At 46.1% G+C, this 24,826-nt stretch overlaps 1 protein-coding gene across 4 annotated transcripts in view; it reads right to left on the minus strand.

Moving 5' to 3' along the window:
- Positions 1-1,195: 1,195 nt before the first annotated feature.
- The window catches only part of Gck (glucokinase), a 51,258-nt gene continuing 27,627 nt past the window's right edge, over positions 1,196-24,826 (minus strand). Inside the window, exons 1-10 of one of the 4 annotated variants that reach the window (XM_015490267.2) lie at positions 15,575-15,804; positions 10,050-10,212; positions 9,370-9,524; positions 8,190-8,309; positions 6,899-6,994; positions 6,689-6,788; positions 4,177-4,360; positions 3,229-3,384; positions 2,502-2,735; positions 1,196-2,260 (exon numbers count right to left, since the gene is read on the minus strand). In XM_015490267.2, coding sequence (XP_015345753.1) covers positions 2,116-2,260; positions 2,502-2,735; positions 3,229-3,384; positions 4,177-4,360; positions 6,689-6,788; positions 6,899-6,994; positions 8,190-8,309; positions 9,370-9,524; positions 10,050-10,212; positions 15,575-15,709 — 1,488 coding nt within the window. In that variant the 5' untranslated portion in view covers positions 15,710-15,804 and the 3' untranslated portion in view covers positions 1,196-2,115. Of the gene's footprint in view, positions 2,261-2,501; positions 2,736-3,228; positions 3,420-4,176; positions 4,361-6,688; positions 6,789-6,898; positions 6,995-8,189; positions 8,310-9,369; positions 9,525-10,049; positions 10,213-15,574; positions 15,805-20,793; positions 20,798-24,826 lie in introns of those variants that run through there. The other 3 variants (XM_048786521.1, XM_048786522.1, XM_048786523.1) reach the window with 3 other exon arrangements.

The following is a 24,826-nucleotide window of genomic DNA, read 5'->3' on the forward strand; positions in this document are numbered from 1 at the left end:
GAGCATGGACCCTCCCCTGGCACCCCATGAAAGAGGGTCACAGGGACTCTGAGGTGGTGTTGAACTGTGGACAGAGGGGCCCGGACGCCCTCTGCTGTTCAGAGCAGCAACTTCACCAGCTTCTTGAGGGACCAGGGGCATCTTAGAGGAGCTAGAGAAGCTGGACTGCTTGAGAGAGGCAGGAGTGGGTTCCCTGGCTGGACCTAGTGGCAACACTCACCCCAACCCAGCTATGCAAGGCCCATATATATCAGTGGTAGGCTGAAAGAGGGCAGGCACTCTCATCCATTAGACTCCAGGTCCCCTATTTAAATATTTTGTTAACACCTCTTTTATTGTCTGGAAGTAAAATTCATTTCATTTTTTTTTCAATTCAGATATGCAACTTAGCTTCACAAAAACATTTAAAAATCAATATAATACCTCAAACTGTAATATGAAGAAGTTGAAAGCCATTTATATTAAAATATGTCCTAATGTGTGTATGCTCAAACAATCCCATTATCTTGATGGTGAAGCAATCAGATGCTGTGTCAACTTACAGTACAGAACTTAAACTCAAATGAATGAAGAGGACCAGAGCAATTCCACATTAGAAGTACCAGAAAAATTAGAAGATCTCACAGTGGATCTGACTTTCCAAAATTACAACTTTGGGTCATGTTCTAAATGAGACAAAGCACAGTTGTTCCTAATTTGCTGGGTAGTTTCTTATGTTGAGAAACGAATATGCAACACAATGACACAAATCTGTCTATATATGTAATTGTTCATTCTACCTAAAGATGGCGTTAGGTCCTACACTTGATATTTCACCTACCAAAGTCTCTATAGAGAGACCTTAGAATTGTGTGATATCTTCTATCTCTGGCCTCTACTCAATGTCGCTACCTATTTGGCTCTGAGGGGACAGGACCTGAGAACAACTTGTAGCAGGGCCAGCCCATCCCTTCACTAGAACAATGACTTGCCTGGTACTCCTTCCATCCCACACTCATTGCATGGCAGGCAGTGTCCTATGTCTCTGATCCCCCACATCATCCCATTCCCACAGCTTATCCTGTCGTTCTTCACATTCCCCTAGGCATAACAGGCTGGAGGATAACGCATTCCAAGATATAGCCACATGACGATGTCTGTCTCTTCATATATTGTCCGTATGGTTCTTATGCACAGAGGTCAAATAAAGGCCATATTTAAACTTTTTAAAGTTTTTAATTAAAAACCCCACATAGTCCCAGGTTGGGCATGGAAAGGGTGGTGTGACACATGGGAGATATGATGAGGATGAGAGGGGGCTGAGATGGTCCCTTGGAGGTATGCTGAATGCTTCTGGGATTTCTTCCTGGACTAGTGCCTTTAGAGCCAAAGACACCTTCCTGCCTCTGGGAGCAGGTTGAAGGACTCCTGATGGTGTCTCTTCCATTTTGTGGGACCCTTGGAGCAGGATATTGGGGCTCTGTCTCATCACCTGTAAGGGCCTATCTCAGGGGTGTGTGTGTGTGTGTGTGTGTGTGAAGAAAAAGGCCTCTTGGGGTCACCTGCAGACTGGGAAATCCTCTCCCCACAGCTGGGCCTTCTCCTATGGCTCTTTGTCCTCTTGGGTCAGACACAAGAAACAGTGAGGCCTGGGTGACCAGCAGCCCACTGTCCCCTGTGGGCCCAGGTCTGGTCTGGCCAAGCTGCTGGAGTTGCCTGCCCCCTGCCTCCCAAGCAGGGTGAGCTTCCACAGAAGCCAAGCCACAGCAGGTGCCCAAGGGCACTCCCATCTCAAAGCAGGAGCCCATGCCAGGCTGGCAGCTCTGAGAAGCAGACAGTGTGGAAATGCAACAAAGTCCTGAGTGAGCAACTACATCTCCGTAGTTGATTTCAGCAGGAAGGGCCAGGGCCTTTGGAGTCTCTGTTTCTGCTCCTCTCAGCCCCTTACCCCAGGGCTCTGGGGTTGTCCCACCGACTTCTGGAGAAAAGGCCAAGAGGCCTGATGGGCTCCAGTGATCTCTCACCATCTTCCAGGATTAGCAGCAGGATAGGCAGCTTCCTGCCCTGGTGAGCTGGGAGCAACTACAGGGAGCGCAGTCCCCATGGAGTCCAGGTTCGGCCCTCACAGCCTGGCTCTCATTGGCCCAGCATGCAGGCCTTCTTACAGGCCACTGCGGAAACCAAGGCCGCACCCCTGCCGCTACCCTCTTCACTCTCGATGAAAGTGATCTCACAGCTGGGAGTCAGCCTGCGTACACTGGCGTGGAACCGCTCCTTGAAGCTGAACCGGAGGGAAACAGGGCTGCCTTACAAGCTCTTCCGGCCCTCCAGGTCTCACCTCTGCTAACCCCCACCTCTCCTGGGCGCCCAGAACCCAGCCGACCCTCCATCCCATCCAGGCCTAGGGGGACAACCCAAAGAGGCTCATGAATTCCTGGGGGCCACGCCATTTGGATCTCACTTTAGTAGGGAGAGGGGTGCCAGGGTGGGGAGGGTCACCTAGGGTGCAGGGGGGGAATTACCTGGGGTGCAACTTGTACACAGAGCCATCCACACCCACGGTGATTCGCATCACGTCCTCGCTGCGGCTCTCGCGCATGCGGTTGATGACACCCGCCAGCCCTGCTGAGCACATGTGCGCTGCTCGCGTGGACACGCTCTCGCAGGCGCGGCGCACAATGTCGCAGTCAGTGGCGGAGGGCCTCAGCCCCAGTGTGCTCAGGATGTTATGGATCTGCTTGCGGTCACCTGAGTCGCTGCGGGGTGGGAGGTGGAAGGGTGGTTGTCCAGGTTTGGCTAGCAGAGCCATGGGCCCTCTCTGGAGAAGGGATGATCCTACCCACCTCACCCAGTCAAAGTGTTCGGGACTTGTGCTCTGGAAGGCAGCAGGCCAATTTTGCCAGAGACCAGTACTTCATTTTTACTGCTCCCTCTAAGCCCTGGGTCTGTGCTCTAATGTGGTGCAAAAACATTGCTGCACCTGGGAGCTGTAGTGTGAATGAAGTGTGAAGGTGTCTGTGGGAGTGAGGAACCATCTTGTGGGGGAAATGTGCACAGGGTAGCTACCTGGCCACTGCTCGGCTTGGGGCCAGAGAACACTCAGGATTCTGCTCCCAGTTCCTCCTCATCCTGGTGAATTAGGCCAGAGATTCTGCCTTGCCTAGGACCCTGCCCACAAGGGCTTCTGTGTCCCTGCCCTTGCCCTCTTGATCTTTGCCGCTGGCCTGGGTCCCCATCTCTTCCACGCACCTCTCCACCTGCGATACGAATCGGGTCTCGAAAGCGCCGCGAGTGCGTAGCTGCTCTGAGGCTTCCCCGTGGAATAGCAGATTCTCATCCACCAGTTTGAGAAGCACAAGGCGCACCAACTCACCCATGTACTTCCCACCAATGAGCTTCTCATACCTGGACATGGGAGGAGGGTTACACCAGTTGACCTGCTGGGGACATCTCCATCACTTCCCCCTTAGGGTTCTGAGGTAGCCACAGGGGTATCTTGGTTTCACCCCCTCCCAGTTGCCCCACATCCTGGGTTTCATGCTTCTCACTCGTTTATAAACAGGGGTTTTAGAAACTTTGGATACTAGGAATGTGCACGTTTTCAACACATCTGGCCCAGCTGTTGGCCCTGTGAGGGAAAGGGATGAAGTTGAAGCCTCTATTCAGTCCTTCTGAAACTTTCTTGGTGGCTTCCACATTTTTATCTTGAAATTTATTTAATACTACTTACCTAATAGAGGCCTGTGATGAAGATGAAGCTCATAAAGGAATTAGCATGGGTCTGGCACCTAGCAGGTGGCTAACAAGTGATAGCGCTATGATCTGTGTGGTGTTCCCAAGATGTATTCTGCCAATTTATAGCATTTCACAAAACACTAATATTCATTTTGTGAACGGAGACAAATATGTGCTTTAAGGAACTCTGGGTTAAACCTGGTAAACACTGCTGAGGGTCAGAGCCTTCTCTGTGACCAAGGTCACCTGTCAGAATGGGGCCTTATCTAAGCAGTGCCTCTCCCTGTTCTGGGTTCACAGGGGCAAGGCATGACTGACTTGAAGAAGAGCCAGCTTACAGGGGAATGAGCAGGTTGTTTTCCCCTGTTTAAAAACAAGCCATTATCTGTGGTGGTGGGGCTCCCATGTACTGCTGCATTCCCAGCGAGAGCAGCCCAGAGATGGGCTGGGGGGTGTCCTTACAGCTGCTGACCGGGATTCGCAGAGCTCTCATCCACCATGCGGTCATACTCCAGCAGGAACTCATCCAGTTCACCTGAGTCCCCGAAGGCACCCCACTCAGTGTTGACACACATGCGGCCCTCATCCCCTTCTACCAGCTCCACATTCTGCATCTCCTCCATGTAGCAGGCATTGCAGCCTGTACCTACAGGGATGGGGACACATTAGGCTACACAAGCTGAGGGGAGAGGATTGGAAGATCTGGGCTGACTGTGTGACCCAGGGTAAATGGGCCAGTCTCTGGGCTGTCCTCTTCTCTAAAAGGGGACAGTAACACCTTCCCCACCCATTACCTGGCTGGTTGGGTGGATGGAGAACAACTGTGTGCCAACGTATTCTGCCAACTAGAGGTGGCTGTGAGATTTTATGGCTTTCTCTTGTCAAAGTGCCCTGTTTTCTGAACCCTGTTTGGGGGGCACCCCAAAGTGAGTAAGGCATAGTGCAAACTCTTGGAACAGCCCAGAGATTACCACAGGCAAGAATGGCTGCAAGGTTTGTCATTTGCCATGTCCTGAGCAAAGTAAAAATGTGTGGTCCTTTGTTCATAAGTTATTAAGAGTTTTGATAGTGAAGGTAGAGTATCATACTGAGCTGACTATGTGGGCTACACAGCCCTGAAGGCAGCAGGGACAACTGCAGTGCTGGTCATCAGGGCTGCTTATAGGAATTAGAGCCCAGTGATACCTGGCCTTCCAGTTTTTGTTTTAGAACAGAAATCCAGACTTTGATGTTAATTCTCCCAATTTTAGACCTTGGAAATTATTGTAAACATGATTTTAAACACTGAGCAGTCACCAAGAGTGTGTGTGGGCAGATGTGAGTCATGGGCCACCAAAGAGCATCCTGGGAGGGGTGTGCCTGGGCCAAACAGCTGTAGCTTGTTCTGGTGAGAATTCAGGTTGAGGTCTCTTGGAAACCCCAGGTAACTCCAAGGGAGAGGGTTGGTGGTGGTGGTGGGGCACAGCTAGGGCCAACTAGAGCTCATGTGTAGATGTTGGGCTTAAAGACAACTTTCTCTATGAAAGGCAAGAGTGAAAGAGCTATGAATAGTGGCACACAGCTGTAATGCCAGCTACTTGGGAGGCTGAGGCAATAGGATTGAAAATTTGAGGGAGCCTGGGCAACTTAGCAAGACCCTGTCTCAAGACAATATCAAAAACTGCTGGGGAGGGGCTGGGGTTGTGGCGCAGCAGTAGAGCGCTCACTTAGCACATGTAAGGCCCTGGGTTCGATCCTCAGCACCGTATAAAATAAATAAATAAAATAAAGGTATTGTGTCCAACTACAGCTGAAAAATAAATTTAAAAAAAAAGGGTTGGGGATGTAGTTCAGTGGTAGAGTGCTGGTAGCATATATAGGACCTGGGGTTCAATCTCCCAGTACTGGGGTGAAAATGAAGGTAGGAAACAAGACAAGAGACAAAGTGAGGTCAGCCTGGAGCTTAAGAGACATGTACATAAATGTTTATGATGTTTATATGTATATATATATATATATATATATATATATAATATTTTTTTGGGGGAAATATAATTATAGATGGGAACCTACCAATACAAATACATTATTTCTCAGAGCTGGTTCTGAAGGGCCCTTAGAAGCAAATAACTTTTTTTTTTCCTTAAGGCCAAGAACCAAACTCAGGGCCTTATGCATGCTAGGCAAGTGCTCTACCACTGAGATAAATCCCCAAACCCATAAATAACTTTTAACATGGACTTTCTGGGTAACCAGGGCTCAGAAAGTATAGAAAAACACCCCCACATCTGTGTGTACAGCAGGTATCTGGTCTGACTGGATTGTTACTCAGGAAATGCTAGCTCCTTCTAAGGATCCAATCTTCTGGGAAATTCTGGAGATTATTGTGGAGGACCTGGATGGGAGGGTAGGGTTGCAGCTCCCTTTTCAGATGCCTGCTTTGCTCCAGGTTGGGGCAGGGTGGGATCTAGGGGCAGAGGTAGTGAGTTAGAGGAGGAGCCTGGGCAGGACAGGCCCATAGGAAGACCTTGAAGGAAGGGATGTCACCACTTTTGCTTATCCTCTTCCACTTGGACAAATCTGTCAGTGTGGTCAATTTACCAGATAAAGTTTTTTTTTGTTTGTTTGTTTTTGAGAGACAGAGAGAGAGAGAGAGAGAGAATTTTTTAATATTTATTTTTTGTAGACACAACATCTTTGTTTTTATGAGGTGCTGAGGATCAAACCCAGGCCTCACACATGCCAGGCAAGCGCGCTACCGCTTGAGCCACATCCCCAGCCCTGGATAAAGGGTTTTAATCACATCTGATGGGCTGGGCAGGTGTGCAGCCGGTGGACCATCTGATACCATGATGCTACAAAATGCTTTTTGAGCCAACACCACATATTCCAAGACCACTTAGCTCTAGCCCTAGGCATTGCACTGACCGAAACCAGTTATTCATGCAGAGCCCCTGGCCATTTTGGAAGGGCCAGGAGTGCAAGGAGCCCTTACCCACAATCATGCCGACCTCGCACTGGCGGTCTTCATAGTAGCAGGAGATCATTGTGGCCACAGTGTCATTCACCATTGCCACTACATCCATCTCAAAGTCCTGCCAAGAAGCACAGATGGGGCTGCAGTGATAGGGCTGGGAGAGGGTCCACTGGTGCAGTGAGGAGGGGCCCAGGGCCTCCCTCTCCTGGCAGATGAAGGTGTTCTCACCCCTCTCCTCTTGATGGCATCTCGCAGAAGCCCGACAATGTTGTTTCCTTCTGCTCCAGAGGCCTTGAAGCCCTTAGTCCAGTTGAGAAGGATGCCCTGTGGGGAGAGGAAGGTCTTATGGTTGCTGGTGTTAGGCAGAGAACTATGGCCTTAAACTAGTTCCTTTTCAGGTCACAGGGACATGTATCTCACTTTACAGTTGAGGAAACAAGTTTTGAGTATCCACATAGCTTTGATAAATGTTGGAAACAATTTTCCATAAATATCTCACATTTCTGCAGGGCTAGGTCCCAGCCAATTTAAGAATGTGATGTGTGTTTTTTTGTATGTGGTGTCAGGAATTGAACCCAGGACCTCAAGCATGCTAGATAAGCCCTCTACTACTGAGCTACACCCCCAGCCCAAGAATGTTTGTACAGTATACCCTAGAGTAAAGATAGGTCCCAAGGGGAGCAACTGTATAAGATCAGAGTTCCTCTCCTGTAGCAGAAGAAGTACCACCTGGCCCTTTCTATGTCTCTAAGGGAGCTCGGGCCTTGAAAAACCATGTGAGATGTTGCTCCAGCTGTTGCTTTTGCCTTGAGCTATGACCTTGCTTTGTTTCAGACCCAGAGGCCTCATGTTTTATGTATGTGTATATGTATAGAGACATACATATATAAAATTTATGTGTCATGTATGTATTATATGTGTATATATAGATAATGTGTGTGTGTGTGTGTGTGTGTGTGTGTTTGGTCATAACTGGCAGGCTAGCTTGTGAGTTGCAGGTGAGGTAAAAATCTCAGATCCTTCACATTTTTGACTCAGCCAGAAGTGATGATGTGTTGGGCTGGGGTTGTGGCTCAATGATGGAGTGCTTGCCTTGTACATGTGAGGCACTGGGTTCGATTCTCAGCACCACATAAAATAAATAAAGGTATTGTATTTATCTACAACTAAAAAATGTATACATAAAAAAGAAGTGATGATGTGTCATGGTGGTCTGTGATGAGCTGCTTAACCTCAGTTTCTTCTCCTCATTTGTAGCAGGGGAGATTGCACACATGCCTCTCAGGATTGTAGGCAGGCTTTGGCACATAGTAAGAATCAGCTGAAATTATTCTTATTTTTCAAAGTTTCACTGACAGTAAATTATGGGGCCACAATTTGAATCTATATTTTTCTCCCTGCTGAGTTTGGACTCTTTCCCAGCACAGGGTGGGGTGCTGCATATGAAGGCAACAGGGGCGGAGTTCCTCTGGGGTACATATCCATCCATTTCATTATCCCTCCCCTCTACCTGGCCCACCTTGTCAATGTCTTCGTGCCTCACAGGGAAGGAGAAAGTGAAGCCCAGGGGTAGTTTCTTGTGCTTCATTTGATGCTTGTCCAGGAAGTCGGAGATGCACTCAGAGATATAGTCAAAGAGCTGGGAGATGCACCAAAATGGTCATTGGGTTACCATCCTGGGCCACCTGGCAGCCCTTCCCCAGGACTTTGTGCCAAGGTGTTCCTCAGGGGATGCTAAGCAATCAGTCCCTTCCAATGACCACCAGGCCTGTCTACAGTTCACCTCTTACTGTTTGTCAGAACTCAAGCCCTGCACCTCCCTGGATGCAGAGCTCTGTTTATGGCAGCTCCTGAGGCTGGTGCCCAGTTTAGCTGTCCTGTCACCTGCCTCCCCAGCACCAAGGCTTTGCTAACTGTCCTGTGAGACTCTTGGTGCTACTCCCAGGAATCCTTGCTGCCCTATACCTGCAAAAAGTTCAAATCCCCTCAAAAGGCCTATCTATAGAATGGGGCATTTCCGAGTACTCTGCAGATGGACCAAGCTCCCTGCTGAGCACCAGAGTCCAGGGAGGTGCCCATACCACCCTGCTATCCATTTCCATGGATAGAGAGCAAGTTTCAGGTGGATGAGGGCCAGGCAGTTGTGGGCAACCTCTGCCTTAGAACCCTGCCCTCTGGGAACTGGCCTTGCCCCTGGTCATGTCTAGGGACTCTGGCTTTGCCCCTCCCCTCAGGGTTCATTCACTTCTATGCTCCCCCTCTAGTCTTCCCCATGGTGGAGGGCCTTGCTGCCTGCGCAGACATTGTGGTTGTTGTCACCCAATTTGGCATGCATCTGGTGGAAGGCAATGGGGAGGGTAGGCTGCACAGCTTCAGGAGGTCAGACAGTCCTCACCCTTTGACTTTTCTTCTGGGACAGGGTCATACCAGCTAAGAGTTCTGCCCCTAACCTCAGTTTAGCCAGTTCTTGTCTCCAACACTGGCCTGACAGTGACTGTGAGACTTGAACACATTGGCCATGCCTAGTGGCTGTCTACTGAGGCCTCTAAGCGGCCTTGCTGTGCCTCTGAGGCTGACTGGACCTTTTGACCGCAGTTTCCCCTGTCTCTGGTGGGTGGGTGGGCTCTTTTTTCCAGGACTGGTGACTCCCTAAGGTTTTGAACTGTCTTGACCCCACCTCTTATCCCCAAGCTGCTCACCATCTCTGCAGTGCCCGTCATGGCGTCCTCAGGGATGGAGTACATCTGATGTTTGGTCTTCACACTCCACTGCCCTGCCTCACCCTCCCCCACCTTCACCAGCATCACCCTGAAGTTGGTGCCGCCCAGGTCCAGGGAAAGGAAGTCTCCAACTTCTGCAGGCACAGGGAGATATGCTCAGCCTTGTGGCACCACCCACCAAACCTGGGTTGGGTGGGACCTGGGCAAATGACCTCAGAGCAAGAGAGTGGAGGAGGGCAGGAACAAGGGTCCCAGGGGAGCTGGACATGGAGCATGGCCCACACATTGGGAATATGCCAGAGCAAGCTGTGGGAGAGGTCAAAGGTAAACTAAGGAAATGTCAGGGGGAACTGCTCTTTTAGATGGAGACACCAAGAACCCAGGGAACCACTGAGGACCTAGGGTAATGGCCCAGTCTCAGGACTGGGTTGGGATCTCCCAAGTGACCCTGGAGAGAATTCATTCATTGTGAGATTTTTAAATAGCCAGTTTTGTAAGGCCCATCAGCTCCAGAGATGAACCTTTGGAGTAAATGGTAAGAACTGGCCCAGTGAGGTGGAGACATTATCGCTTGCCCAGGGAGTCCTGTCTGGGGACAGCTGAGCCTCTGGAAGGCCTGGCCAACAGCTGGCTCAGGTGTGGGGCCATCCCTGTGGTACCTGAGCCTTCTGGGGTGGAACGCACGTAGGTGGGCAGCATCTTCACGCTGGCCTCTTCGTGGGTCTCCAGCCTCAGGCCACGGTCCATCTCCTTCTGCATCCGTCTCATCACCTTCTTCAGGTCTTCCTCCTGCAGTTGGAACTCTGCCAGGATCTGCTCCACCTGCACAGGGAGGGAATGGGAATAGCCAGGTGGACTTGTCACTAGAGATCTCCACACATCAAGGATCTCTTTTTATCCTCTGACTCTGGGTCTAGGAAGATCCATTGTTATAGTTTGGATCTAAATGTTCCTTAACAGCTCATGGGTTGAAGGTTTGGTCCCCCAGCTGGTGGCACTATGGGGTGGGGCAGGGTGGAAACTTCAGAAGGTGGGACCTAGTTGGAGGAAGTAGGTCACTGAGGGTAGGCTCTGGAGGGTATATTTTGTCCCTGGACCCTTCGTGCCTCCTCTCTGCTTCCTGTTCACCATTAAGTGAGCAATCTCCTTTGACAAATGCTCCTGCCATCATAATATTCTGCCTTGCCTTAGGCCCAAAGCAATGGAGCCAATTGACCATGAAACCTCTCAAACCAAGAACCAAAATAAATTTTTCCTCTTTTTAAGTTGTTTATCTCAGGTATTTTATTATCATGATGAAAGCTAACATACCCATCATTTCAAACTACCACAGTTAAATTTGAAGAGTTCCAAAACCAGCACTTCAATAATTAGCCTGTAGTAGCTGGCAGGGAGCAGGGTGTCCTTTGTCCCTGAGGCTTTCCTTGTGGCACAATGTCTTGTAGAATCTTCTTTTTCTTTCCATATTGGTGAAGGGAGGGGAGAAGGAGGGTGCTAGCTGCAGAGTTAGTAAGACAGGGCTGCAGCCTGATTGGGGGAAAGGCAGTGGTATGATTATGTAAAGACCAGGTTATTCTACTTCTAGGGCTTTGTAAAATGTGCCAACTGGCACCAGCATACACAGGGATAGCCAAGGCAAAGTTACTAGGGATGGGCTGTATGCCCATCAGGGGTCTGGTTAGCAAAACACAACCATCCATGGTATGAAGACTATAAGTGCAGAGGGAGGAGGGTCTCCCTTGGCCAATTACAAAGATATTTTCATTCCAAAAAGGAAAGATCCTCTGATAAAAGCCACTCTTAATGAGATCCACTCTTTTTAAGAACTTGTACTCTTTTTGTCTTTCACATAAGTTCAGAAGGTTGGAGATACTCTGGATTACAGCCAAGAAACAATACAGCCACTTGCCCCTTCTTCAGTTTCTAAAACTGAGATTTTTTTTTTTTCTCAGATGGGCAGAGTAGCACATTAAGTCATGATTAGGCTAAGCCGAGCACAGAAATTCTTTCTCTTTTTGTTGGCGATTGAACATGTGACTCATTTCTGGTCAATGACAGGTGAAGGGAAACCTGATTTTAGCAGGAGGGCAAACTTCAGTGTCCCTCTAAATTTGTGACTGCAACTATGTAAGAATGACTGGCAACCATGAGGAGACGGGGCGCAGGGAATAAGGGAAGAAAGATTGATGCCATGGACCCACCCAACTCCACATGCTGATTATGGAATAAGTAATAACCATTTAAGCAGTCAAGATTTTTGGTTTCCTATAATTCAAAACATTCCTACTGAATATAGATCCTTAATTAAGAATCACTTTTCTTAAAGAGGCTCCACACTAAAAATTTAAACTCAGGGAAGATCAGAAAGGAATTGGACTGACAAGGGCTCTGACCAAAAACGGAATCAAATACCTATGTGGGCTGGACAGGTAGCACTCTTCCACTTTGGGCATGAGTTGGGAGTGTAGCCCCCAAACCCCAAATCCCCCATTGGCATTTTGAGGCATGTCCCTGGAGATATTCTCAGCATGCTGGAACAATCCAGGTTATGTTCAAAGTCCCAAAGTTACATCTGTCCCCTCTTCTTTCTCTCTTACACTTGCCAGGAACAACCAGTAGTAATGTACTTAATATTTGCTGAATCCTTCCAACATGCTAGGTCCTGAGCCGAGTGCTTTCACAGCTACCTCACAACCTTATTACATCAGCATCAGAATTGAGGGGCCAGCGTCTGCCTGTCCTCTAGATGCAGAAAAGCTTACAGAAGTCATGTGTATAGTCACAGGCCTGGGGCCAGTGCCTGAAGCCACACGCAGGTGTGGTTGGCAGGAAGTCCTTGTTAGCTTGCCAGGCTTTTCCTCCAAGACTCAATTGTTCAGAGGGTCCTGATTATAAGACATTTGTGAAGCTCTTACATGATGCTGGTCTTGTAAGGGTCTAATCCCTGGGCCCCTCTGGGCTCCATCCTTGCTCCTCTATCTAAAAGCCCATATTGTGCCTGGTAACCTGGACTCTGGTCTTTAGCCCAAGGCTCTTGATGAGAAGAGCCAATACTCAGGCTGAGGTCTTGCAGGAAGTTTGTGTCTTGGGACTGGGCCCATGGTGGCTGGTTGGAATGTGGCTATATTATCAGACAAAGGATCTGAGTGATCCCTGTCTTGCAGGTCTGAAGGAAGAACTTGCCCAGCCCTTGAGGGTCTCAGTGAGAATGTGATAAATTGTTGCTGCTGTTTCTGTCATCACAGGCATTGGGGCTAGCAGGGCCCAAAGGGTTCAGGGAAGCCTGTGTCTTTACCTCTCTTTACCCAGGTGGTAGAGGGCCCTGTCACTGGCCCTGCCTCTGCCAGCTTCTAGGCCAGAAAGGATGCCTCTGAGGAATCCCAGGCATCACATGATTTTAAACTGATACTACCTGTCTAGAGGACAATTTGGAGTTTCTATCAAAATTTAATTTTGATCTAGCAGCTTCTCTCCTAAGAATCCATTGTGCAGAATCCTTAAAGCATTTTGTAAGAAGCACATGGGGGTGTGGCCTGCTGTAACAGAACACCCTCACATGACCCTGTAAGGTATCTTACATCAACCCAGGACACCTACTGGACCTTCTGCTGGCCTTTACAGAGAAGAAGGCAGACAGCATGTCTGGGCATCAGTGAGGAAGTGAGATGGAACATTTGGCAGCAGCCTATCCCATCCTACACAATAAAGTTGCATCTGGTCTGTGGGTCTGATTTTCCCTATATAGTATTATAAAAAGCTTAAATTTGCTGTCAATAATCAAAATCTATTTAAATAGAGATGCATAAAAATATGGATTTCTATTAAAATAGGTTTGCATTCTCATTAGGGTTCCAATAAGGTGTGTTTAGCTAGTCCAAGTTGCCAGGTCACAGGACATAAAACAGGTCTGAGCTCTGTCTAAACCAAGTGCTGCAGATTCTCTCATCCTCATCTATGCCACATGGGCTGCGGGAACCCTAAACACACACACACACACACACACACACACACACACAGACATACTTATGAACATTCCCCAACCTTTGGGATAGGTTGGTAGGCAGGTGCTAGAAGGTTCCGAGCTTACAGCCACTTGGGGGCTCAGCTTTTGCTGTGGGGAGCTCCATGCAAAAGCAAGCCTCATTTTTGGAGGGTAAAAGTTCCTTCCTCGGGGTACATCAGACCTGCAGATCCCTATACTCCTAGCCCAGGTCTGTGCAGCCCAGAGAAGGGAGCTCCAACCAGGCATGACCTTACAGCCTCAAGGCTGTGTGCATAGGAAGGGAAAAATGGGTATCATATCATGAGCTGAGGTCTGCCTCACAGATTCTCTGGGAAGTTCCCAGGAGCAGGGACTGTGGGCCAGGCCCACTGTGACATTCCTGGGTTTCAACTTCATTCCTATAATTTCCCTGACACAGGTACTTTTATTATTCTCATTTCTCACAAATAAGGGAACCAAACACAAACTTCCCCAAACCCACAGAGGCAAGGCGTAAGCTGGGTGTAAACCCAGGCAACAATCTGAGCCTGCCCCTGAACTCCCCTGGCCTTCAGACCTTCCATGAGCCCAGACCCCAGTTACAAGTGTCTCTCTGATGTGTCAAGCTTACAAGATGTTCCTGAGCAGGATAGGAAATGAAGATGCTGCTTAGGGAGCTTGAGACACTGCCTCAGCTCCTCAGGTATATGTATTCCGGAGAGAAAAGCACAGACAGTGCCTGGCCCTGCCACAGCAACCTTGGGGAGGCAGCCCCTGTTAACTCACAAGTCCTCTTGCTAACCTTGCCCAAGAGGTCACAGGATATGTAATGGGGATCCACAATCACAATCAAACACAGGACTTTTCCCACCTGAGGGCTTCCCCCATTCCCTGAAGGGTATAAACCATAAACCTAGTGCTGTCTATGGTGTGGTATGTGGAGCAGGAGCTGAAAGTAGATAAACCATAGGAAATAATCATGCCATACTGAGGGTGGGTGGTGGGCAGTTGCTATTTCCTGGGAGGCAGGTCGGTGGTGGAGGCACCTGCCCTGAGGAAAGAAAGGAGTGACCCTGAAGACTGTGAACGGTAGGGGGGTTGGGAGTGAGAGGCCTGAATGCTCCTGGATGCAGAGTGGAGGCATCTTGAGGCAGGATGGAAGTGGGGGCATCAGACTTTCCTGACAATCTGAGTGCAGAGACAGTGGGCAGAGGGTGGAGAGATGGCAAGAGTCTATAGAAAAAAAATATATCTACAGACAGTTTGAGGAATGGAGTAAGAAGAGAAGCATCTGAGAGGACCCTATGGGGTGGCCTGAGCAGCAAGAAGGAGAGACTTCACTGGGGTAGGTCAGATGAGGGAATGAGGACTTGGTCTAGATTCACTAACAGATCTGCCCACCGAGGGCACATTTGCCTCAAGTACAGCTGGCCATGTAAAATCAGGATTCAGGGAAATGTCTGGCTGGAGATAGACAGTATGGAGAAATCCTTAAGGTTACAGGCCTGGATGAGGTCACCAGAGTATCCAGGTTGAACAGCAAACTGGGAAGGGCAGAAGACTGGGCAGGATGCAGTGAGCAGGCTTGAGATCCCACCCAAGAGTGCAGTACAAAGCAGGACACCAGAGAGCAGTGCATTTGACTAATGAGGAGATTCAGGATACCCTATGGAGGTCTCCATCCTAGCACAGGATGGGTGGCTCAGAGGGGACTGCAAGACCCAAAGGATCCATTCAGGAACCAGTGCAACCCCTGGGAAAACATTGCAGCCTCTGGGCTTCAGAGCCAATCCCAGTACCATGTTGTCCAGCCACAGTAGTGTGTGACCCTGGACTAGCTGTCCAGATACTTCTGAGGAAGAAAATCGCAATCCACCACCCATAGAACTGCCTTAAAGAGCCCCTAAAAGCCAAATAGTACTGGATAAAGCCTGAGACCAGGCACCATCAGTCCCAGGAATAAATTGCCTAAGGCTCCTTGAGAGATGACAATGGTAGTCCCAGTAAGGAGGGGTTAATAGTGAGAGGAATCATATCTAAGACCCCGAGAGGCCCACATGCCTTCTTTAAGTGGTGCAGTACCTGCTTTCCACCCTTGTCCCCAATCTGAATAAAAAAAAAAAACAACAACAAAAAACCCAAGGGTGCTGGTCTGGGGCTGCTCTTCCAATCCAAGATCCCTAGGATCTGAGTGGCCCTTACCAGGGTCAAGGCTGTCTGGGTCTGGCTCCTCATGGACTCCACTGCATCTCTCCAAGGGCACAGGAAGGAGGTATTTTTGGAAGGTGGAGATGCTTCTGCTTGCTGAGGCCTGGGATGAAGCTGTAGCTGTGGCATCTGAGGCCACCTGTCACAGGTGAAGGCTGCCTGGCCAAGTGTTGCCCAAGACAGGCAACCAAGGGCTTCTGCACTAAAAGACCCAGTGGGAAGTTGCTGAAATACTCTGCCCACTGTCACGGGGTCAGGGGCAGGGCCAGAAGGACAGAGGAGGCCCATGTGGGGTCAGGGTCAATAAGAATTTTAGGGACATGGCTCCAGGGCAGGATGGTGTGCCCTCTGAGCACTGGTCAGGATTGCTGCCAAGAGAGTGGTGATTAGTCAGAGCCAGTTTATCCACTCTACACTCCTTGGACTTATGAGGGAAGAACATCACTAGGCTGACTTGGGGTACAGGAGGAACAGATAGGTAGGGGTGCCAAGGGGCCTGGATTGTGCCAGTGAGGGTCTGGACTTGGCCTTGGAGGCAATGGCGATTCTCATGGATTTTCATCTGTAGAGAGGTCTGATGTGCTTTTCATATAATCTGGGGTTCCTGAATGGTGTTTGAGTAGTTGGAAGGCCAAAGCTTTTGTGGGAAGGGCCCAGCTTAGACCACAGCGGAGTGTACAAGTCGGCATTGGAGGGTCTACGGGCTGAGATGCTCATTGCAGTTTATGGGATTTCAGGGCATCATATCCTTCTGTTCCATTAGGTACAAAGCCTATCTGTACCTAATGTACGGAATTAGCTATAACCCGATGTACACATGAGCAGAAACAGGTACGGTTCCCCAGGGCTACCCTCACATGTCCCCCACATAAAAATATGCATTTTACTCTTCAACAGTAAATCATAGACTCCCCTCAAAATTCTCAGAACAACAATAATAAAAAGGAATAAAGTAGGGAGGACATTAGATTTTGTGACTGCAAAGTTCAGACCCAGGATTAACTTTGGGTGCATCCATGGGGTGTACATATTTCCTGGAGCCCCTCCTTGGGTTCATCTAAGAGTAACCCTCACTTATCCTGCATTTGCCAGCACCTGTCAAGCCTTGCTAAAATTAGCTGCAACTGGCAAGTGGGTCAGAGTACAGAGGGTGCCCTGTAAGAATGCCAGGTTCTCCTGCCAACGGTTAATATGGTCATTCCCTAACACAATTGATCCCTTTCCCAAAATAGAGCAAAGATGGCCTCACCAGACCTCATGTGACAGGTCACTGACCACTCCACCCCTGGCTTAGAGCCTTGTTTGCTGTGGGGACAGGCTCATGTCCGAGTTTGGAGTGGTGAGTCTTCTTCTGGACTGGTCAGGCCAAGGAACAGCTGCCCAGGGGTTCTGTCCTTCTCCTAAGCCAAGCTATAGTACAGGTGAGGAGGATCCAAATTCATCAACAGAGGGTATGGGCTAAGGGAGGGCCAAAGGCAAATGGGCCCTCTTTGTGGTTTGGCTGGACTGCTTGTACTTTGAGTAACAAGCACCCTTTATCAGAGCCATTTCCTGAGGATGACTTCCTTTTCTTTACTGGCACCTGTGAGGGCAGAAAAAGGTTCAGCACACCATTTCCTTACACTAGACAAGCCTCCAGGATCAGATTTTAGCACCCACGCCAACCTTCCTGTGCTGCCTCAGTGGGTAAGGAAACAGCATCAATGGGCCAGCACCTCACTGGAGTAAAGATCAGTGCGGCAAAGAGACATTTCTACACTCAAAGCATTGTGGACGGACAAGCCTGTCCAGAAAAGAGAGGCCAGGAAGAGAAGGGCTTCAGGGATGATGGTCCATGGGGATTCCCAGGACATACTTCAGTATCTGAAGGGCTGTCTGAGGAAGATGAACAAACATTGTTTCTGTTTGGAACTTTCTTTAAAAACAAAACAAAACAAAACAGAGCTGTGCATTAATGAGCTAAGATGTTTCCATAGATAGTGAACTCTGAATTAATGAGGAGAGAAAAGGCAGGGCAGATTAGAAGGGACCCTACTCTATGTCCTAGTTGGTATGCCTGCCTTTTGCTGTTCAAGGAACTGACAGATAGTCAGGACTTTTTCACTCATCTCAAGGATATAATATGACAAGTGCAATGTGTTGGGTGGCTTTCCATTGATGTGACAAAGTACTTGAGATAAACACCTTAAAGGAGAAATATTTATTTTGGCTCATGGTTTCAGAGGTCTCAGTCCATGATTTTTTGGTCCTGATGCTTTGACCTGTGGCCGTATAGCACATCATGGCTGGTGTATATGGCATAGAAACAAAGTAGAAAGGAAGGGTCCAGGGTATAAACATCCCCTTCAAGGCATGCCCCGGTGACCTAATTTTTCCCCCTAGGCTCATCTCTTTTTTTAATAAGATTTCTTTTTTTGGTGGTTCTGGGGATTGAACCTAAGGCCTTGTGCATACAAGGCAAGCACTCTACCAACTGAGCTATATCCCCAGCCCTAGGCTCATCTCTTAAAGGTTCCACCCTTCCCAATAATGCCTATAGGCTGGTGACTAAACTTTCAACACTTGGACTTTTGGGGAACATACAAGATCCAAACTATAACATTCAAAGATGGATATTCAAGATTATTCTTTCTAGAACCAAAATATGGTACATGCCCTATGTATCTAACTACAGAGAGCTGGCCAAACAAATTACACACTTATATGCAGTCATTTAAAAAATGGTAAGGCTGGTTTGCCTCTGTTGGCATTGAAAGATGTCCATGACATCAAGTGATTCTCACTGAGATGCTTCTGAATTCTTGATCCACAGAAAACATGTAAGATAGTAAAGGTTTATTGTTGTTTTGCAGAACTAGGGATTGAATCCAGGGCCTCATTACAGGTGTTCACCACCATGCCTGGCCTAGATTTGTTTTTTGTTGTTGTTATTCTTGTTTGTTTGGTTGGGTTTTGTACTGGGAATTGAACCCAAGGATGCTTAACCACTGAACTACATCCTCAGCCCTTTTTATGTTTTATTTTGAGACAAGTTCTCTCTAAGTTGCATAGGGCCTTACTAAGTTGCTGAGGCTGGCTTTGAAATTGCAATCCTCCCACCTCAGCCTCTTGAACTGCTGAGATTACAGGTGTGTACCTCCATGCTTAGGTCTATTGTTTGAAGCTACTAAATCTTGAGATAATTTGTCCTATAGCAACAGCAACAGATGACTGATACAGGGGAAAATAGTTAGAAAACATGATATGATCCATTTTTGTCATAGATATGTGTAGAAGATACAGATGATATAGATAATATGGGAGGAAATACAGCAAAATGGTTATAGCATTATTCTTGATGATGAAAATATTAGAGATTTTAATTTACTATCTTTTTTGTAATAGGCATTTTGTGTGTGTGTGTGTGTGTGTGTGTATGCGCGCGCACGCATGCGTGAGCATGCACATGCCCAATGCTAAGGATTAAACTCAGGGCCTCATTCACGCTAGAAAAGCTCTCTACCACTGAACTACATCCTCAGCCCTACTTTCATTTTTGCTTATCTGTTATTTACTCTATTTCCTGCAATGATGTGTATTGATACAGTAATATTTTAAAATCAACTTTAAAAAACTGAAAGATTGAGCCTTATCTAATATTTTTGTGTAGAAACTCCCAGGACCAGATTTTAAAGGATAGAGACTCAGTGTCACATTGACTAAATTGCAAGACCTCTTGTGCAAATAGGAAAGAAAATGGGGTTCAGGAAGCCAGGGACTCCACAGTGCCAGCTCCTCCATTACCAGCCTGTTCCTGACTCCCCCCAGCACCATCTGGGCACCAAGCACAGGCACACTGATGCAATATACTTAGAGGTCAGCAAGTGTTGCAAGAGTTTGCTTATCACAGGGTAGATTTGAGATTGGCTAGGCCTTTGTGCTAAGAGCAGTCCAGGGGCCTGGTGAATGGGAGGGTGTTAGGCAGTGAATAGGGTTTATAGCCAGGATATCAGGGACAGAGAGCAAGGGAGAGACTGAGAGACAGCTTAATATGCCAAGATCAGATGCCAAAGCTAATGGGTGCTCAGTGGACTCCATAGGCAAATTGCTATGTCAGCACCTTAATACGGATTACCACTGACTGTGTGCCATAGGGACACTGAGGTCAACAGGAGTTAATAGACTTGCTAGAATGTACTAGCTATAAGAGGTTTGGCCAGATTTACCCTCAGGTCATTCAGATTCCAGGATTGTTAAAGTTTAGTCTTTTTGACTAGATGGGTAGCTCTTAAGGGCCAAGCACACTCTGGGGGTATGAAGTATTCTTCAGGGCTGCTTCCAAGCTGGAGATGTTTGAAGGCTTCAGCTTCAGCTGGCAGAGGGTAGGAACAGGGTAGCCACAGAGTCTCTCCCCTGCCTCAGCACTTGCCTCTGATAGCAAAGGGGGTAGAGGCCTGGAACTAAGACTAAAGGCCAGTGCTATGTAGAAGACAAAGACAGAGTCTGAGTGAGGGATGGGGGAAGTCCCTTATATTGGCTAGGGAGGGTCAGAATGGTGGGAGGATCACTCAGGACCCCATGCAGTGAAACATGACAATACCAGGTAACACAGGAAGTTGAAGTCCCCAGCTGGAGTCCAAAGATGCACTCTGCATTCACTGGCTCCTGGGCTTTGACAAGTCCTTTAGTGGTTCTAGGCCTCAGTTTTCTCCTCAGCAAAAGTGGGGATAACAAATCACCTACTTTACAGGGCAACTGAGATGGTTCAATGGGATAATGCAGATAAGGCTCTTGACATAAGTTGTTCAATAGTTTGTAACTATTATTGCTACCAACAATAGATATTTCAACCCCTTGGTTAGCTGGGGAGACACATGCTAAAGGCTTGGTTGCCAGCTTGTGATGCTACTAGGAGATGGTGTAAGTAACCCAGGAAGTGGGACCTGGTTGGGAGAAGTAGTTCATTGTGGGTGGCCCTTTGAAGGATTTATATTTTGTTCCCACTCCCTTCTTCTCCCTCTCTCCCCTTTTCTGTTTCTTGGTCACTGTGAGGTGAACAGCTTTGCTCTGCCACATACTTTTTGTCATGATTTTCTGCTTCACCACAGGCCCAGTATCAACAAAGCCAAGTTACAATGGATTAAAACTATGAAATTGTGAGTCAAAATGAATCTTTTGACATTTAAATCGTTTTCTCAGATATTTTGTCATAGTGACAGAAAAACAATTAACACAATTCCAGTCGAGGACACAGGCTATCCCAAGCTCTTGATCTATGGCAGGTCTAATGCCAAACTCCCTCCCACTACCTATTGATTATTTCAGAGGGTTCTAAGAAGTCAGACCAGGTGGCACATTCTCTTTGGCGCTATTCCTACACTAAATCAATGAAACTTTTGTCTGAAAACAGAAGGACTATGAGGTTTTGTCATGGAAAATGGCAGAATAGAAAGTTCCAGGGATGGTCCCTCCACCTAACTAACCATTAAGTTAGCAAAATCCCTCTAAGCATCAACTATTTCATAATTCTGCAATCTGACTGGACCCTAACAGCAATTATAGGAATGCCTGATGGAGGTGGGGGGAGGGCTACTAACAGTTTGTAAGTGAGCATCACAGGAAAACTAGCAACTATTCACTGTTCCTCAGTCCTCCTATGGTGATGGCAACAATGTTCATGTTTCCAGAGCAGCTGAGTGGAGCAAGAAAATGCAGAAAGGACCTAGGCTTCTAGAAATTTGAGGTTGGGAATATTGTTGATCTAGTGGGTCCCTGAGGGCCTAGAGTAGAGCTTTCCTTTGCTTCTGCCCCTTCAGGCTGCTGTAGCTTCCCTGGTGGCATCTATAAGAATATTTAAAGAGATATACATGCTGGGTTTTATATATATATATGCATATATATACATATAGTGTGTGTGGACACATGGGTACATGCACACAGGCACCCAACAAGCAACAAGGGAGAGGGAGAATCTGACTTCCAGAGTCATCATATTGTACTACTCAAAATGGCCAGTTCTTTTCTTTTCTTTGGGTATCAGGGCACTCAGCTACTGAGCCCATCCCCAGCCCTATTTTGTATTTTATTTAGAGACTGAATTGCTTAATGCCTCGCTTTTGTTGAGACTGGCTTTGAACTTGTGATCTTCCTCCCTCAGTCTCCCAAGCTGCTGGGAATATAGGCATGTGCCACCATGCCCGGCAAAATGGCCAGTTCTTAACAAAATATTACAAGGCATACAAAGAAACAGGAAAATATGTCCCAATCATAAGCAAAAAAAAAAAAAAGAGAGAGAGAGAGAAAGAGAATTAAAAAGAAACTGTCCCTGAGGAAACCCAGACACTGGACTTAATTTGTCATAGACATTTTAAAACCAAATGTCTTACAAGGTTTCTAAGCAACTGGATTGTGTTGTGAAGGAGGGAGGTGTCCAGAGTGTAAAAAAGGCAAAAACCCATGACTATGTGAGGCAATTGGTCAATTTATGTGCCCAAATGTCTAGTAATGACTGCTATTCATTATATCACTACTCACATATGCATCAAGAGCAAGCTAGGGTCCAGGATATTGTGGTTCCTATGGTGTGGTCCAGTTTAAAAAATATTCTGTTGTTACTGTGAAAGGACCTGACTCTTTCAATGGCTCCTCAGCTCTATTTTGATGGATATGAACAAAAGTGCAGCCATTTTATGATCTCAGTTCATAGCATTATAGATTAATATTTAATATTTAGGCAAAAAATATTTTGCCTAAACTTTAATATTTAGGCAAAAAATCAACTGTCTTAAATATGTTTAATGAGATAAAGGAAATCATAGACAAAGAACTAAAGGAAACCATGAGAGCAATGTATGAACAGATAGAGAATGACAATAAGCTTATCAAAAGAAACCAAATAGAAAACAAATAACCCAATAAATAAATAGGCCAAGGAACTAAACAGACACTTCTCAGAAGATGATATACAATCAATCAACAAATATATAAAAAAAGTTCAACATCTCCAGCAAATAGAGAAATGCAAATCAAAACTACTCTAAGATTTCATCTCATTCCAGTCAGAATGGCAGCAATTAAGAATACAAACAACAATAAGTGTTGGCAAGGATGTAGGGGGGAAAGGCACACTCATACATTGTTGGTGGGACTACAAATTGGGGCAATCAATATGGAAAACAGTAGGGAGATTCCTTGGAAAACTGGGAATGGAACTACCATTTGACCCAGCTATCTCACTCCTTGGTTTATACCCAAAGGACTAAAAACAGCATACTACAGGATACAGCCACATCAATGTTTATAGCAGCACAATTCACAATAGCTAAATTCTGGAACCACCCTGGATGCCCTTTGGTAGATGAATGGATAAAGAAAATGTGGGATATCTACACAATGGAATACTACTCAGCATTAAAAGAGAATAAAATCATGACATTTGCAGGTAAATGGATGGAGTTGGAGAATATTATACTAAGTGAATAAGCCAATCCCCAAAACTCAAATGCTCAATATTTTCTCTGATATGAGGATGCTGATCCTTAATAGGGATGAAGGGGAGCATGAGAGGAATGGAGGAACTTTAGATAGGGCAAAGAAGAGGGAGGGGAAGGGAGGGGGCATGGGGTAGGAAAGACAGAGGAATGAGATGGACATCATTACTCCTAAGTACATGAATGAAGACACGAATGGTGTGACTCTCCTTTTGTACAGCCAGAGACATGAAATGTGGTCTATTTGTGTAATATGAATTAAAATGCATTATGCTATCATGTATAAGAAATTAGAATAAACAAATTTTAAAAAAGAAACCAAATATAAATTCTAAGATGAAAAATACAATAACTTATATCCCATCTGATTCAAATGTATGATATGTCAAGTTCATTGTACTGTCATGTGTAACTGATTAAAACAAATAAAAAAAGAAAAGAAAAGAAAAATACAATAACTTAAATGAAAGCATCACTGGAAGGGTTCAATGGCAGACTTTACCAAGCAGGAGAAAGAATCAATGAACTTGAAAATAAGGCAATTGAAGTTATTCAGTCTGTAGAACAGAAAAAGAAAAGAAAGGAAAAGATGAACAAAACTTGATGGACCTGTGGGACATCATCAAACATACTAATGTAAGTATAATGGGATTTACAAAAGGAAAAGAGGAATGGATAGGGCATAAACATATTTGAAGAACTAATGGTAAACCAATTTGTCAAGTTTGATAAAAAAAAAATATGACATAAACCCAAGAAGATCAATGAACTTCAAGAAGGATAAACTTCTAAAAGATCCATATGGAAACATACTATAGTATGATTGTCAAAAGACAAAAATAGAACCTTGAAAGCAGCAAGAGAAAAGTGACATGTTGCATATAATCTTAATCAATAACATTAAGAGCTGATTTCTCATCAGAAAACATGGAGGGCAGAAGGCAGTGAAATGACATATTTAAAGTACTGAAATAAACAAAACCTGTCAATCAAGACAGTTAGTTGTTTGTAACCAGAAAAACTATTCTCCAAGAATAAAGGAGGTATTAAGAAATTTCAGATTTAAAAAAACCTGAGGGAATTCATTACCAGTAAACCTGCCATATAAGATATGCTAAAGGGAGACTTTCAGATTGAAGTAAAAAGATACTAGATAATAGCTTAAGAAATAAAAGACTGTGAAGATCACTACAGCACTAAGAGGTAATTATAACAGTCAATATTAGTGTACTTCTGGTTTATAACTCCTCTCGTTTTCCTATATGATTTAAAAGGCAAACACACACACACAAAAAAAATTATAAATCTGTCAGTGGGCTACAGCAGATAAAACATAATTTGTGAGAATAATAATATAAAGAAAGAAGGATGGAGAGGTATGGGAATAGAGTATCTGTACAGTATTGAAACTGTTATCCAAACTAGGTTATTATAAGTTTAAGATATTAGTTGTCACCCTCAAGGCAATCATTAAGAAAATAATTCAAAAATGGAAATTGAAAGAAGGAAATAAAGATGGAATAGCACAAAAATAAACTAAAATTTAAAATCCAGCAATGGATTAATTGAGGAACAACAACAACAAAAACAAAAACATATATGATGGCATATAAAAAGAATAGCAAAGTGGTAGAAGTTCTTCCTTAACATGAATTACTTTAAATGTAGAGGGATTAAACTCTAATCTAAAAAACAGCTAAAAAACAGAGACTGGGAGAATGGATAAAATAACATTATCCATCACTATGTTATCCACAAGAGATTTGTTTTAGGCATA

This window comes from Marmota marmota, unplaced genomic scaffold (genome assembly GCF_001458135.2).
Source record: "Marmota marmota marmota unplaced genomic scaffold, marMar, whole genome shotgun sequence".
Taxonomy (NCBI): domain Eukaryota; kingdom Metazoa; phylum Chordata; class Mammalia; order Rodentia; family Sciuridae; genus Marmota; species Marmota marmota.